The 14,947-nt window shown below is 45.5% G+C and overlaps 1 protein-coding gene across 1 annotated transcript in view; it reads left to right on the forward strand.

The window, feature by feature from the left end:
- Nucleotides 1–11,616, forward strand: part of LOC110431128 (pollen-specific leucine-rich repeat extensin-like protein 1) — a 137,963-nt gene extending 126,347 nt beyond the window's left edge. Inside the window, exons 2-4 of the mRNA XM_021449834.1 lie at nt 6,175–6,782; nt 9,378–9,501; nt 11,486–11,616. Coding sequence (XP_021305509.1) covers nt 6,175–6,782; nt 9,378–9,501; nt 11,486–11,616 — 863 coding nt within the window. The remainder of the gene's footprint in view (nt 1–6,174; nt 6,783–9,377; nt 9,502–11,485) is intronic.

Consider the following 14,947-nt stretch of genomic DNA (forward strand, 5'->3'; position numbering starts at 1 on the left):
GCCTATTTTGTTATATAAACGGGCGCTCCTTCGGTCACGTGCACTATACGCAAAATGATGAATGCTCATGATATGCGTATGACAAATATGCAAGGAGGACTAAGTCGAGTACAACTTGCCTTCTTGGTGCAATACAGAATAAACAATAATTAAAATTGTTTAACATCTTAGTGTCTTTACTCAAAAGGTTGCATCTATAAATTAAGACTTCTCTTAATTCATAATTATCTTAAATTAATTAATTATTAATCCTATTTACCTTAATTAACTCTTAACTAATTATTAAGGATAGTAATTAAGCATTAAGGCCAAACAATAATTAAATGCCAAAGGCCATTAAGGTTAATGACCTTAGGTCATCACCTAATCCCAAAGTCACTCAAACCCTAATTATGAGGATTTAGCTAATCATTGTCTAATTATTTTGGAATTATTATTTAATTACTAAATAGGGGTTTAATAGTATTTTACTCAAGAATTATCCAAATGCCACCAAATTTTGTGTGGAGTCAGGGAATAATATTCTGAGGCTCTCCCCAATTTTTGGTGATTTTTGGACATATAGATAAATTATTAAAATTCCTAGAAGTTTTATCTACTAACTAAAAGAGCCAATTTTTATAGACATGCAAACTATCAGAGAGATAAAACCTAATATTTTTCCTATGCTCTATTTATTTTCTGGAATCTACCTAAAAAGTTTCACTATTTTGGGATCACTACATGATTTTCTATTCAAATTCAAACATACACCAAAATTTTGCATTAACAGAAAAAGAAAAGCAAAACTGCTGCCGCGAGTGGCCCTGGAATTTGGCCCGCAGGCCGGCCCGCCTGCGCTCGGCCCGTGCGGGCGCTGCGCGCGCCCTCGCCTCCACTCAGGCGTCGCTGACAGCGGGGCCCCGCTGTCAGCTTCGCCTTCAAGCTCCGGCCGGCCGAATCGACGGCGCGGCCGAGCCACTCGCGCCACCATCGCCACTCGCGACTCGCTGGTCGCGTTCTCCTCTTCAAGGCGCACCTCTGGACCCCCTAAGCCCTTACTCTCTCCTAGTCGAGCTCCTATGGCCACGGGCACGGCGGGCGGCTAACTCGGCCGAGCAGACGCCGGCCACCACGATCAAGTAGAGCGTGAATTGAGCAGCGCAAAAGCTGCGGTGGCTCACCGCGATTCCAATGGAGCAATAAGTGGCAGTGGAAAGGCGCGGAGCGAAGCTGGCCACGGTGGAGTTGCTTGCGACGGCTCTCCGGCCGGAGTTGGAGAAGAACCGCTCGGGTTGGAGCTACGGTGGGGGTGGAGCTTGCGCTCGGGGGCGCAATCGATGGCGGAGCTCAAGGCGGAGCTGCTGGTGTGCTAAAGCGGCTCGGAGAGGGAGTGGGTGAGGCAAAATCGGGGAGCGCAAGGAGCTCGTCGGCGTCGAGGTTCAAGGGGGAAAAGGGATTTTCCACGGCGGCTCGAGGCTTTAACCTTGCAGCGTTGAACCGGCAGTGGATGAGGACGTCCGCGCGAGGCACAGCAGCAAGCAGCTGCGTGGCCAGGCGCGTGGCGGCGCGCGCGAAGGCGGCTCTGCCCTGGCGGCAGAGCACCCCCCCTGCTCAGCACTATAGCAGTGCATATCCGTTGGAACCCAATTTTGTGGTTCTGCAAATTTCGCCCGAAAATTGAACTGAACACAAAATTCCACCAAAACAAAAGTTGCTCAGAAATTTATAAGCTACAAAACATGTTTTGGTGGCCAGAGCTGATTTTGAGTGGAAGAATGTGAATTTGGCAAAACAGTGTGCAATTCAAATCCCAATTCAAAGAAATTCAAATTTTTGAATTGGGGACAAATCAGAATTTCCAAAATTACTTTTGATTTTCCATAACAACTTGAAAAACTCCCAACATGAAAGTTGCTCAACTTTTTGAGCTCTACAACTTTCATGTTGACCACTTTTCAAAATTCCAAATAGATTTTGAGTTGGAGGTTCAAATTGGAAAAGGGGACACTTTCTGGAAATCTGTATTTTCAAAATTACTTTGAATTTGGTATTGAAACTTCAAAAACTCAAAACACCAAAGTTGTACATCTTGACAAGATATACAACTTTGCTTTTGAACTCAACCTCAAATTTTGCTTGGTTTTTAAATTATGCAAAAGGGGGCAGATCTAGGGTTCAAAAATCAAGGTTCCCCCCCCTAAGCCTTCGGAAAACCTTTACCCTAGGGTTTTAGCAACCAACTCAAGCATCAACACACAAGATAAACACACTTTAGTTCCCTAAGCACATTCAACCATGTTAAACTCATTTTAAGTTGATGCATCAAAGTGTGCTTAACAACTATGCTGTGCAATGCTGATGATGCCATGATCCGAATTTTAGTAACCGTAACATCGGGGATGTTACAACAGTTCCATCGGGTTTGTCCAAATTGATTTCTGAGCATATGGTATGTTCCATGCAAACTGTGCACCTATCTTACATCAAGATTAGAACTGTCTCCAAACAGACACAACCAAGATTCCACTTGAGCCTCTTCACCAAGAAGTACCATCGTGTGCCTCCAAAATAGTTTCTTAGCCTATGGTGCTTTAGGCACAAACCGTGTACCTATCTTGCACCGAAACTAACACCATCGCGTGCGTCTAAAATATTTTCTTAGCCTATGGTGCATTAGGCACAAACTGTGTACCTATCTTGCACCGAAACTAACACTATCTCCAAAGAGACCGAAGTGAGATTCTATATGACACACATCATCTAGGAGTTCTATTGGGTGCTTCCAAATATATTTCTAAGCATATGGTACGTTCGATGCAATTCGTGCACCTATCTTGCATCAAGATTAGCACTATCTCCAAACAAAGCAAACTAAGCTTCCACTTGAGCCCCTTTACCTAGGAGTATCATCGGGTGCATCCAAAATGGTTTCTTAGCCTATGATGCATTAGGCGCAAACTGTGTACCTATCTTGCACCAAAACTAACTCTGTCTCCAAACAGACCAATGCGAGATTCTATATGACACATGTCATCTAGGAGTTCTATTGGGGTGCGTCCAAATGGATTTCTTAGCATATGGCATGTTCCATGCAAACCGTACACCTATCTTGCATCAAGATTAGCACTATCTCCAAATAGATCGAATCGACCTTCCACTTGAGCCTCTTCACCTAGGATTATCATCAGGTGCTTCCATAATGGTTTCTGAGCCTATGGTGCATTATGCGCAAACCATGCACCAATCTTGCACCTAAACTAACACTATCTCCAAACAGATTGAAGCAAGATTCCATATGACACACCTGATCTAGGAGTTCTATCGGGTGCGTCCAAATTGATTTCTGAGAATTTGGTACGTTCCATGCAAACCGTACACCTATCTTTCATCAAGATTTGCACTATCTCCAAAAAGACCAAACCGAGCTTTCACTTGAGCCTCTTCACCTAGGAGTACCAACGGGAACTTCCACAACGATTTCTGAGCCTATGGTGCACTGGGCACAAACCGTGCAACTATCTTGCACTGAAACTAATACTATCTCCAACTGGACCGAAGCGAGATTCCATATGATACAATTCATCTAGTAGTTCCATCGGGTGCATCTACAGTTCCATCGGGTGTGTTCAAATTGATTTCTGAGGATATGGTGTGTTCCATGCAAACCGTGCAGATCTTGCATCAAGATTAGAACTATCTCCAAACAAACAGAACCAAGATTCCACATGAGCCTCTTCACCAAGGAGTACCATCGCGTGCGTCTAAAATAGTTTCTTAGCCTATGGTGCATTAGGCACAAATTGTGTACCTATCTTGCACCGAAACTAACACTATCTCCAAGGACACCGAAGTGAGATTCTATATGACACAGGTCATCTTGGAGTTTTATTGGGTGCTTCCAAATATATTTCGAAGCATATGGCATGTTTCATGCAATTCGTGCACCTATCTTGCATCAAGATTAGCACTATCTCCAAACAAAAGCAAACTGAGCTTCCACTTGAGCCCCTTTAGCCAAGAGTATATTCGGGTGCATCCAAAATGGTTTCTTAGCCTATGATGCATTAGGCGCAAACTGTGTACCTATCTTACACCAAAACTAACACTGTCTCCAAACAGACCCAAGCGAGATTCCATATGACACAAGTCATCTAGGAGTTCTATTGGGGTGTGTCCAAATGAATTTCTTAGCATATGGTATGTTCCATGCAAACCGTGCACCTATCTTGCATCAAGATTAGCACTATCTCCAAACAGATCGAACCGACCTTCCACTTGAGCCTCTTCACCTAGGATTATTATCGGGTGCTTCCATAATGGTTTCTGAGCCTATGGTGCATTATGCGCAAACCATGCACCAATCTTGCACCTAAACTAACACTGTCTCCAAACAGATTGAAGCGAGATTCCAGATGACACACATGATCTAGGAGTTCTATCGGGTGCATCCAAATTGTTTTATGAGAATATGGTGCGTTCCATGCAAACCGTACACCTATCTTTCATCAAGATTAGCAATATCTCCAAACAGACCGAACTGAGCTTTCACTTGAGCCTCTTCACCTAGGAGTACCATCGGGAACTTCCACAACGATTTCTAAGCCTATGGTGCACTGGGCACAAACCATGCAACTATCTTGCACCAAAACTAATACTATCTCCAACTGGACCGAAGCGAGATTCCATATGATACACTTCATCTAGTAGTTCCATCGGGTGCATCTTCAGTTCCATCGGGTTTGTCCAAATTGATTTCTGAGCATATGGTGTGTTCCATGCAAACCGTGCAGATCTTGCATCAAGATTAGAACTATCTCCAAACAAACAGAACCAAGATTCCACTTGAGCCTCTTCACCAAGGAGTACCATCGTGTGCGTCCAAAATAGTTTCTTAGCCTATGGTGCATTAGGCACAAACCGTGTACCTATCTTGCACCGAAACTAACACTATCTCCAAAGAGTCCGAAGTGAGATTCTATATGACACACTCAAAGGTCCTAATATGGCTAGAGGGGGGTGAATAGCCTATTTAAAAAATCTACAAACTCACTAGAGCAAGAGGTTAGTAAATAACCAAGCGTAGTTTTTTGCTCTAGCTCTAATGGGGTGTTTGCAAGCCACCTATCCAACAATTCTAGTTGATATGATCACCAGGCACACAAAGGCTAAGTCACTACTTACACTAGAAAGCTACCTAAAGTTTCTATACAAGTAAGTAAGCTACTCTAGTTTGCGGGAATGTAAAAGAGATAGTTTGATCTTTGTACTGCGCGTAGTGGGGATGAACCTACCAATAATATGAAGTCCAATCACCAGGAGAAATCCAATCAACAAACACAATGGAGACAAGCAATTTTTCTCTCGAGGTTCACGTGCTTGCCGGCACGCTACGTCCCCGTTGTGTCGACCAACACTAGGTGGTTCGGTGGCTAAGAGGTGTAGCACGAACCTTGTCCTCACTAGGACACCACAAGAACCTACCCACAAGTGAGGTAGCTCAATGACACGAGCAATCCACTAATGTTGCCTTTGGCACTCCGCCGAGGTAGGCACAAACCTCTCACAATCGTCGGGAGATGGCCACGAACAATCAACAACTCGTGCCAAAACTCCTTCGCAGCTCCAAGCCGTCTAGGTGGCGGCAACCACCAAGAGTAACAAGCAAACCCGCTGCTCAACGATCACTAGTGCCACTAGATGCTCAAATTCTAAGCAAATGCAACTAGGATCTCTCCCAATCTCACTTTGGATGAACAAAACTTGAACAAGGTGAGTGGGAAGTGTGGGAGTATGCTAACAAGGTGTATCAACAAGTTAGAGAGTATAACACTCCAATTTTTTTAATTTCAAATTTAGTTTAAATTTGATTTAATTTTGGCTCATTTTGAATTTTTGGGAAATATTAAATAATTTACAAAATTAAATAAAATTAAATATAAGGTAGAAAACTTGTTCGTATGCACTCATGCCGCTGCATTTATTTTTGTTTATTTGTTTCCACTTGTTTTGTTTTGTTTTGGAGAAAGAATTAAGTAGAAGAAATCTGTTTAAAAAAAAAGAAAAGGGGCAAGCGCCCTGGGCCGGCTTCCCTCTCTCTCCTCTCCCGCACGGCCCAGCCGCGCCAGCCCAGCAGCAGCACCACCCGCAGCGCCCCTGCTCTCTTGCCCGCTCGCTGACCGGTGGGCCCCGCAGGTGGGACCCACCTGTCATCCCCGAGCTCCGTCCGAATCGGACGGGAGCAACAACCGCCGCCTCCGCTCAGGATTCCGCGCCCCGCAAACAAGCCAAAGTTCACAGCGCCCTATAAGAAGCGCCGCAACTCGCCCGCACGCACCCCTAGACGCCCCAGCCGCGAAACCCTAGCCCTAAGCGCCCTGATCGCCAAGCTCGCGCCGCTGCCGTTGAAATCCGCGCCGCCGCCGTCGAGCTTCTCTTTGCCGTCGACGTTTCACGAAAGTGAGGCCGTCATCGTGTTCGCCTCGTCGTGCCGACCCCGCCGGTGCCCTTGGCTCGCCTCCCCGCACCCCGAACCGCCGCCGCGGCGAGCTCCGGGCGGCGCCAATGGCGCCACCGCGGCCCGCCGGCCGCCCCTGCGCTCCGCACCGGTGCGCGGTCCACCGTGGACCGCGGCCCTGCGCCCCCGTGCGGCCGGTCCACTGGACCGGGTCCAGGAGGCCGCCACTGCCGCTCCGCAGGCGCGGTCCACCATGGACCGCGGCCTCCCCCTGCCCCGCGCCCCGGTCTACAGCATAGTGCTGTGGACCGGCCACTCACCGGCCGCCACGTGGCCAGCCAAGCTGGCCAGCTCGCGCGCCCCTGGCCTTTTTGCGAAAAGGCCCTCGCGTTTCTTAAAAATTAACCCGCGATCCAACTCAGTTATAGTTTCATTTAAAATATGCCCCTGCTTTTACAGTTTAACCCCTGCACCCGTTGGTATTTATATATTTAATCTAAAATGCATTTTAATTCAGTTTTAATTAGTTTTAATTACGAAAAATAGTTCAGATTATCTGCAGAAATGCCATTCAACTTGTTTTAGCCATAACTTTTGCATCGTAACTCCGATTTAGGTGATTCTGGTCGCTATGGTTTCGTTTTGTCGAGTAGATTATAGTAGTGCAGTTGCTTTCTGTTTTCGCATGCTTTGGTGTACTGTTTCTGATTAAGTTTGTTTGCTTGCATGTATTGTTCCTATGATTGATGATTGTCGCGTATAGCCAACGAGACGTTCGTGAAGGAAGAGGTTCAGGATCCCGTTGAGTTCGAGCAACCCGACTTCGATCAAGGCAAGTGCAGACACCGTTTGATCATTTTGAACCTATTCATTAATGTCATTTACTTTATATGCATGTGTCCAATGAATGCGAACCCTAAGGACATGACTAGCTTTACTTACTATTCCTTGTTCACCTGGGGTTATGTATATGGGTAGTCTAGGCTATACTAGTTTTGCTTAGCTGCTCTACTCATCTTATACACATGCCTAAACAAGTAATAATCTCTACTCAACTTGATGCTTAAACTGTGCTGAATCTTTGGTCACTGCGGTGATGGCGATGATGGATGCTTACGAGCATCGTGATGGTGGTGGTGACAGGGGGAGCGGGTACCGTTGGTGGTCCGGTTTGCCGGGCGTACCCGTCTCTGCTCTCCGTAAGGACTTAGTCAGGGAGCGGCCCCTGGGACTTACAGTGCAGCTCCAAGCTATATGGCTCTGGCTTGACTAATTAGCAGGACCTCCACTAGTAGGGTGTTACTTTCCGGGTAGGCGTGAGGAAGTAACTTGGGTAATGAATATTAAGTTAGCGGCTGCTCGGTACGCCATGGCTATGGGTATCGACTGTCGAGCGCCCCGGCGAAAACTTGCGAGTGGCATCCTATTAGGTGGACCCTGTGAAAGGTCTCGTAGTGAGACCCTGCCTGCTCACCTTGGAAGTGTTTTGGGGAGTCGCGACCCCGGGCAAATGGGAATCACGACTTGGAGTGAAAGTGCACACCTCTACAGAGTGTAAAACTGATATATCAGCCGTGCTCACGGTCACGAGCGGCCCAGACCCTCACTTGATGAGCAAATTGGATTCACTGGTTACTTGGAGATGGACCTTGGCGAGGTTGCTACCTCATGTTTTTGGCGGAATGGCTATTCCGTGTTGGCAGGATTGCTATCCTGTGTTAATAATTGGGGTTAATCCCTGGATTACTATAATAATTAGGATAGTCTTTTAAAAGATGCTAATTACTACTTACACTAATTAAGGGTTGGGTATATGCTACTCATATTTAGTAATAGGTTGTTCTAGTAATTGTCATAATTAAAAGTGATCAACTAAAATGCTACCGCAGTCAAACCAAGTCAGCTTTACCTTGTTTTAAGCTTTGCATGTCATTTACTTTCCGTCTGTGCTTGCTGAGTTCGACATGAGCTCACCCTTGCTATAATCATTAAAGGTTGCTCGGACGATCAGGAGTACAATTGTGATTTCCCTGAGGATTACCCTGAGTCTCCTGGTTGTTAGGCTCGTGTGATTCTGCCGTCGACCTTCCTGTGGCAAGGTGGTCCTGCTACGTCGGCGTTTAGTTTCCCCTTTATTTATGGAACAATTTAGCTTATGTTTCCCCTTCGCACTTTGATAAACCTTTGGCATGTAATAATGGTACTCTTACTCTCATTTATGTAATTCGTTTGAACACTGTGTTTTGTACCATTGATGATGTCGGTCCATGTGTGTGAATTTGAGATCCTGGCGCACATGCGATTTGGCACCCGAATGCTCTCTTACATCCGGGTGTGGCAGAAGTGGTATCAGAGCCGTGTTGACCGTAGGATCACGCAGCCTAGCTAGGAACAGCCGTTTAGATTGTCCCTTTTGGGTGGAATACACCATTGGATCTATTAACTGCCTTACTAACCTGTCTCATTAGACTTTATCTATTAGCCTTATCTACTTACTTTTACTAACAGCTAAGTTTATTCACTTATTTCTTGCATTTATTACCTTGTTATCATTTATTGCTTTCTATTTCTCATATTGCATTTATATTCTTGTTTCAACTTTTACTACTTGTTATTTGAACCTTTCTTTCATACCTTGTCATTTATTATCATTTTACTCATATTACCTTCTTGTTCCTTGTTTTTCATTTATTACTAGAGTTATGTTTTATTTCTGCCTTGACAATAAATTTCATTACCTTGTTTTCACTTTATACCTTCCTTACTTGCTTTTATATCTTACCATAAATACCACCAAAGTTCATATTGTCCATCCATTGTATAATCTTGGTTCATCTTCATTACACATACACTTTTACCTTCATTTATGTTATTCATTTATCCATCATTGTCATGATCTATTAACCGTTTCCTGCATGTCTATGATCTTTTGTATAAGTAGATGACTCGCCATCTGACCTGCCGCAAGAGCGTTATTCGTTTCCGCCCCGTTCAAGCCGTGGAGTTCTCGTTGACTGGTCGCGTGGATAACATCGTGTTCCAGCCTAACCAGCACCTTGATGACGGTGATAACCTCCAAGACGCGGAACCCTATGAAGGACAGCAACCACCTCAAGCTCTGGTGGTGCATGGAAGGGCGCCTTGCTGGGCACCTGGAGGAGATGATCCCTTCGGTGATGATGACATGGATGATGATGATGATGATGAGGATGCACCTGGAGGACCCGGAGGACCCGGTGGACCTGGAGGACCTGGAGGTCAAGATGGACTTTTTGCTGCTGATGATGGGTGGATTGTGACAGTCTGCACAAGGGATGGTGGAGAGTGTTTCTTCCACAGCGAGCTGAAGCGTCTCCTTGACCAGCAGCTGGGACATGGCATGTTCTCACTGGAGTACCGCAGTGAGCACTGGAGTCACCCAGACTACCCGGCGTACTGGAAGGTCTGGGCACACGTCGGCAGGCCTAACCCGACGTTGAGGGCACTGAGGATCATGTCCATACATGAGGCTGTGGCTGAGAGGTCTACCCAGATGGCGGGCATTAGTGATGCTGCTCGCCAGGCTTTCTACGCATACCGTGATCACTTCTTCGAGGAGATCAGCCAGGATGAGCGCCGCTACTACCCTCGCCGTCGCCGTGGAGAGTTGGCAATGACTATTGCTTCCACCACTGATGAGCAAGACCCCCGCGTGCACAGGACTGTCAAGCTGGTGGCGGTCACTAACACCGAGCTCAACAGTTCACTAGTGGAGCTGAAGCAAGTCAGGAAGGAGCTGGACGACGCCAGGAAGAGGATAGCGCAGCTGGAGGCTCAGATCACTGGAGTGCCACCGCCTTCACCTAAGTGGCCTGCTTTCTCTCCGCCCCGTGAAGACCCAGCCTATGGAGATGACAACGCTCGTACTACTATAGAATAGGAGTTATTCCCAGCTTAGTAATAAATAGTGCCACGCTTAGGACGTTAGCACGATCTTAGTTATGCGAGTCAAGTGCTTAGTCGTTTGCTTAGTGTGCTTTGCTTGGTCTGTGTGAGAACTTGATTTATTATTGTGTTAATGGTGTGATTTGGTTCTTTGTAATGAGTGCGATGAGTTGTGGGTTATGTCCACAACGCATACAAGAACAAGATTAAGTATTAAGTTTATTTGAGATAGTTTGGGTTATCATCGGTCTCCTTTATTTGTGCTTTATCATATTTCTTATCGCTTTATCTTATCAGTCTTACTTTATCATGATCAGTTCATTATCTATATATTACATCTGTTGTGAGTACTGTGTTTATCAACTGAGAAGGGAAAGTGACTATCAGCTGGTTCCTACTTTGAGGAAAGATTTTTACATTGCAGTTTACATTACAGCTCAGGGTTTACACATATGAACTACATCTGATTTTATTATATTGTTTCTATACATCAGATGCCTGTCCACACCAGGAGCAACACCAATGGAGGAAACAATGGGCAGTCCAACAACAACAACAACGATCACAGCGGGACTAATGCCAACCCTCCTCCTCCTGGGAATCAGCCCATGACCATAGAGCAGTTGATGACTATGCAGACCCAACTCATGCAAGGGATGACCCATATTATGAACCACATGCAGCAGAACCAAAATCAGAATCAGAATCAACATCAAGGAGGTAACAACGCGTTTGCCCCACCTAGGGACAAGCGTGGAGAGTTCATGAAGGGACGTCCACCGTTCTTCTCCCACTCAGCTGATCCTATGCAAGCTGAGGATTGGCTTAAGGCAGTGGAGAAGCAGCTGGTCATTGCTCAGTGCAATGACAGGGAAAAGGTTCTGTATGGCTCTGGGCAGCTTCAGGGAGCCGCACAGGACTGGTGGGATTCATACTGCTTTGCACATCAGGACCCGGATACTATCACTTGGGATGAGTTCGAGGCCGCCTTCAAGACTCATCATGTGCCTGCTGGATTGGTGAAGTTGAAGAAGAAGGAGTTTCTGTCTCTGAAGCAGGGCTCCATGACAGTTTGTGAGTACCGTGACAAGTTCACTCAGTTGTCGCGGTATTGCCCCAATGAAGTGGAGAATGATGAAGACAAGCAAGATCACTTTCTGGAAGGTTTGAATGATGGTCTGTCCTACATGATGTCGAATGTCAAGTACGCCAGTTTCCAGGAGATGGTGGACAGGGCATTGGTGCTTGAGAGCTAGCGCCGTAAGATGGAGGACAAGAAGAGGAAGTATAACTCCTCTCAGCAGCAGGCTGGTGCCAGTCGTCCCCGTTACAACAACCAGCAGGGCCCTCAGTCTCGCCCTGCATATCAGTCTGGTAACCAAGGACAGCAACAGAATGTCAGGTACAGCAACCAGAGTCAGCAGACGAGCCAGCGCTACAACAACAACCAAGTGCAGCGCCCCGCTAGTCAGGCGCCTCGCCAGAATGCCCCAGCACCATCAGGCTCTCGCCAGAACTCCAACACTGTCCCAGTGAAGCCCAATGTCAACCCCACCCCCACTGGAAATACCTGCTTCAAGTGTGGTCAGCTTGGACACTACGCGAATGCGTGCCCCTAGAGGCAGAAGAATAACAACAACAATGGAAGGGTGAATCATGTGAAGTTGGAAACTGCTGAGGAGGCTCCAGATGTGGTAGTTGGTACGTTCCTTGTCAACTCTTGCCCAGCTACTGTTTTGTTTGATACTGGAGCATCACATACTTTTATAAGTGCACAGTTTGTTGAGAAACATAGTATAGCCACCTGTACCATGCAAAACACCATGATAGTTAAATCACCTGGGGGAAAGATGCATACTAATACCTTGTGTCCGGGAATGAGCATTAAAATAAGGGGGGTAGATTTTCCTGTCAATCCTATTGTGTTGGGTTCAGAAGGTTTAGATATGATATTGGGAATGAGATGGTTGTCCAAGTTTAAGGGTACTATTCAGTGTGCTGAGAAGACAGTGGCTCTAACAGCACCTAGTGGGAACAGAATTGAGGTCAGAGTTTCTATGTCACCTAGCAGTGAAGGAACAGTTTACCATGTGAGCAGTGGGTCAGTAGAAGATATTCGAGTCGTGAAAGAGTTCCCTGGTGTGTTCCCAGAGGATTTGCCAGGTATGCCACCTGAACGTGAGATTGAATTTGTTATTGATTTATTACCTGGTACTGCACCCATATCTAAGAGACCTTATAGAATGGCTGTTAATGAGTTAGAAGAACTTAAGAAACAACTAAGGGAGTTACAGTCTAAGGGGTATATCCGTCCTAGTTCCTCACCTTGGGGAGCTCCAGTTATCTTTGTAGAGAAGAAGGATGGGACACAGAGGATGTGTGTAGACTATAGATCTTTGAATGAGGTCACAATTAAGAATAAATACCCTTTGCCTAGAATAGAGGACTTGTTTGACCAGTTGAAAGGAGCTTGTGTGTTTTCCAAGATAGATCTGAGGTCAGGTTATCACCAGTTGAGGATTAAACCTAGTGATATTCCAAAGACTGCTTTCACCACCAGATATGTCTTTTGGGTTGACTAATGCTCCAGCTTACTTTATGTATCTGATGAATAAAGTTTTTATGGAGTATTTGGATAAGTTTGTGGTAGTCTTTATTGATGATATCTTGATCTACTCCAAGACTGAGGAAGAACATGAGGAACACCTAAGACTTGTGTTGCAGAAATTGAGGGAACATCAGCTCTATGCCAAGTTGAGTAAGTGTGACTTCTGGTTGAAGGAAGTGTCTTTTCTTGGTCATGTCATTTCAAATGGTGGAGTTGCTGTCAGTCCGAAGAATGTGGCAGATGTTCTTAAGTGGAGTCCACCTCAGACTGTTGGAGAGATCCGAAGTTTTCTTGGAATGGCCGGTTACTATCGGAGATTCATTGCAGGATTTTCCAGTATTGCCAAGCCCGTGACTGCTTTGCTAGAGAAGGGTAAACCATTCAAGTGGAATGAACAGTGTCAGGCTAGTTTTGAGGAGTTGAAGAAAAGGTTGACTACTGCACCAATTCTGACTTTACCTGATGTGACTAAAAGTTTTTCTATCTATTGTGATGCTTCCAAGCAAGGTTTGGGATGTGTATTGATGAAAGAAGGAAAAGTGATTGCCTATGCATCTAGACAGTTGAAGAAACATGAGGTGAATTATCCAACTCATGATCTTGAGTTAGCAGCTGTGGTCCATTCACTGAAGATCTGGAGACACTATATTCTGGGTCATAAGTGTGATATCTACACGGATCACAAGAGTCTGAAATACATCTTCACTCAGAACGACTTGAACCTGAGGCAGAGGAGATGGTTAGAATTGATCAAGGACTATGAACTGGAGATTCATTACCACCCTGGCAAAGCTAATGTAGTTGCTGATGCTCTGAGTAGAAAGAGTCAAGTGAATATGTTGGGAGCCACGGAGTTACCGATGGAACTACTGGCAGAATTTGAGTATCTCAATTTGGGATTTGTTGCTAACACCCAAGGTACTTCCATGGACATAGAACCAACTCTCGAGCAAGAGATCAGAAAAGGTCAGAAAGAGGATGAAGAGATCAAAAAGATACTTAAGCTGATAGAGGAAGGTAGAGCACCTGGATTCAAAGTTGATCAAGAAGGAATTGTTTGGCACAAGGACCAATTGTGTGTGCCTGATATTCAGAGAATCAAGGAGGTGATACTGAAGGAGTGTCATGAATCTGCTTACTCTATTCATCCAGGAGGTACTAAGATGTACCAGGACTTGAAACAAAACTATTGGTGGCCTGGTATGAAGAAAGATATAGGTGAATATGTGGCATTGTGTGACACCTGTCAGAGGGTGAAAGCGGAACATCAGAGGCCAGCAGGGTTGTTGCAACCGTTGAAGATACCTGAGTGGAAGTGGGATGAGATCAGCATGGACTTCATAGTGGGATTGCCGAAAACTCAACGAGGTTATGACTCAATATGGGTTGTAGTAGATCGATTGACCAAGGTAGCTCATTTCATACCGGTCAGAACTAACTACCGTGGAGATCAGTTAGCAGAAAAGTATATGGAACAGATTGTGTGTCTGCATGGAGTTCCTAAGAGGATTGTGTCTGATAGAGGTACACAGTTTACATCAAAATTTTGGGAGAAGTTACATGATGCTTTGGGAACCGAGCTCAGATTCAGTACTGCTTATCACCCTCAGTCCGATGGTCAGACAGAGAGAGTCAACCAGATAGTAGAGGATATGCTTAGGTCTTGTGCTTTACAGTATGGAGATAGTTGGGATACTAGCTTGCCCTACGCTGAGTTCTCCTATAACAATAGCTATCAGACTAGTCTTAAGATGACTCCTTTTGAAGCCTTGTATGGAAGGAAGTGTAGGACTCCATTGTTCTGGAACCAGACTGGTGAAAGGCAAGTGTTCGGCCCTGATTCATTAAGAATAGCCGAGGAAAGAGTTCAGTTCATCCGACAGACTCTGAAGGCAGCTCAGTCTAGGCAGAAGAGTTATGCTGATGTGAGACGAAGGGAACTTATGTTTCAGGCAGGTGATTATGTATACCTGAAAGTG

The sequence above is a fragment of the Sorghum bicolor genome, chromosome 10 (assembly GCF_000003195.3).
Source record: "Sorghum bicolor cultivar BTx623 chromosome 10, Sorghum_bicolor_NCBIv3, whole genome shotgun sequence".
NCBI lineage: Eukaryota > Viridiplantae > Streptophyta > Magnoliopsida > Poales > Poaceae > Sorghum > Sorghum bicolor.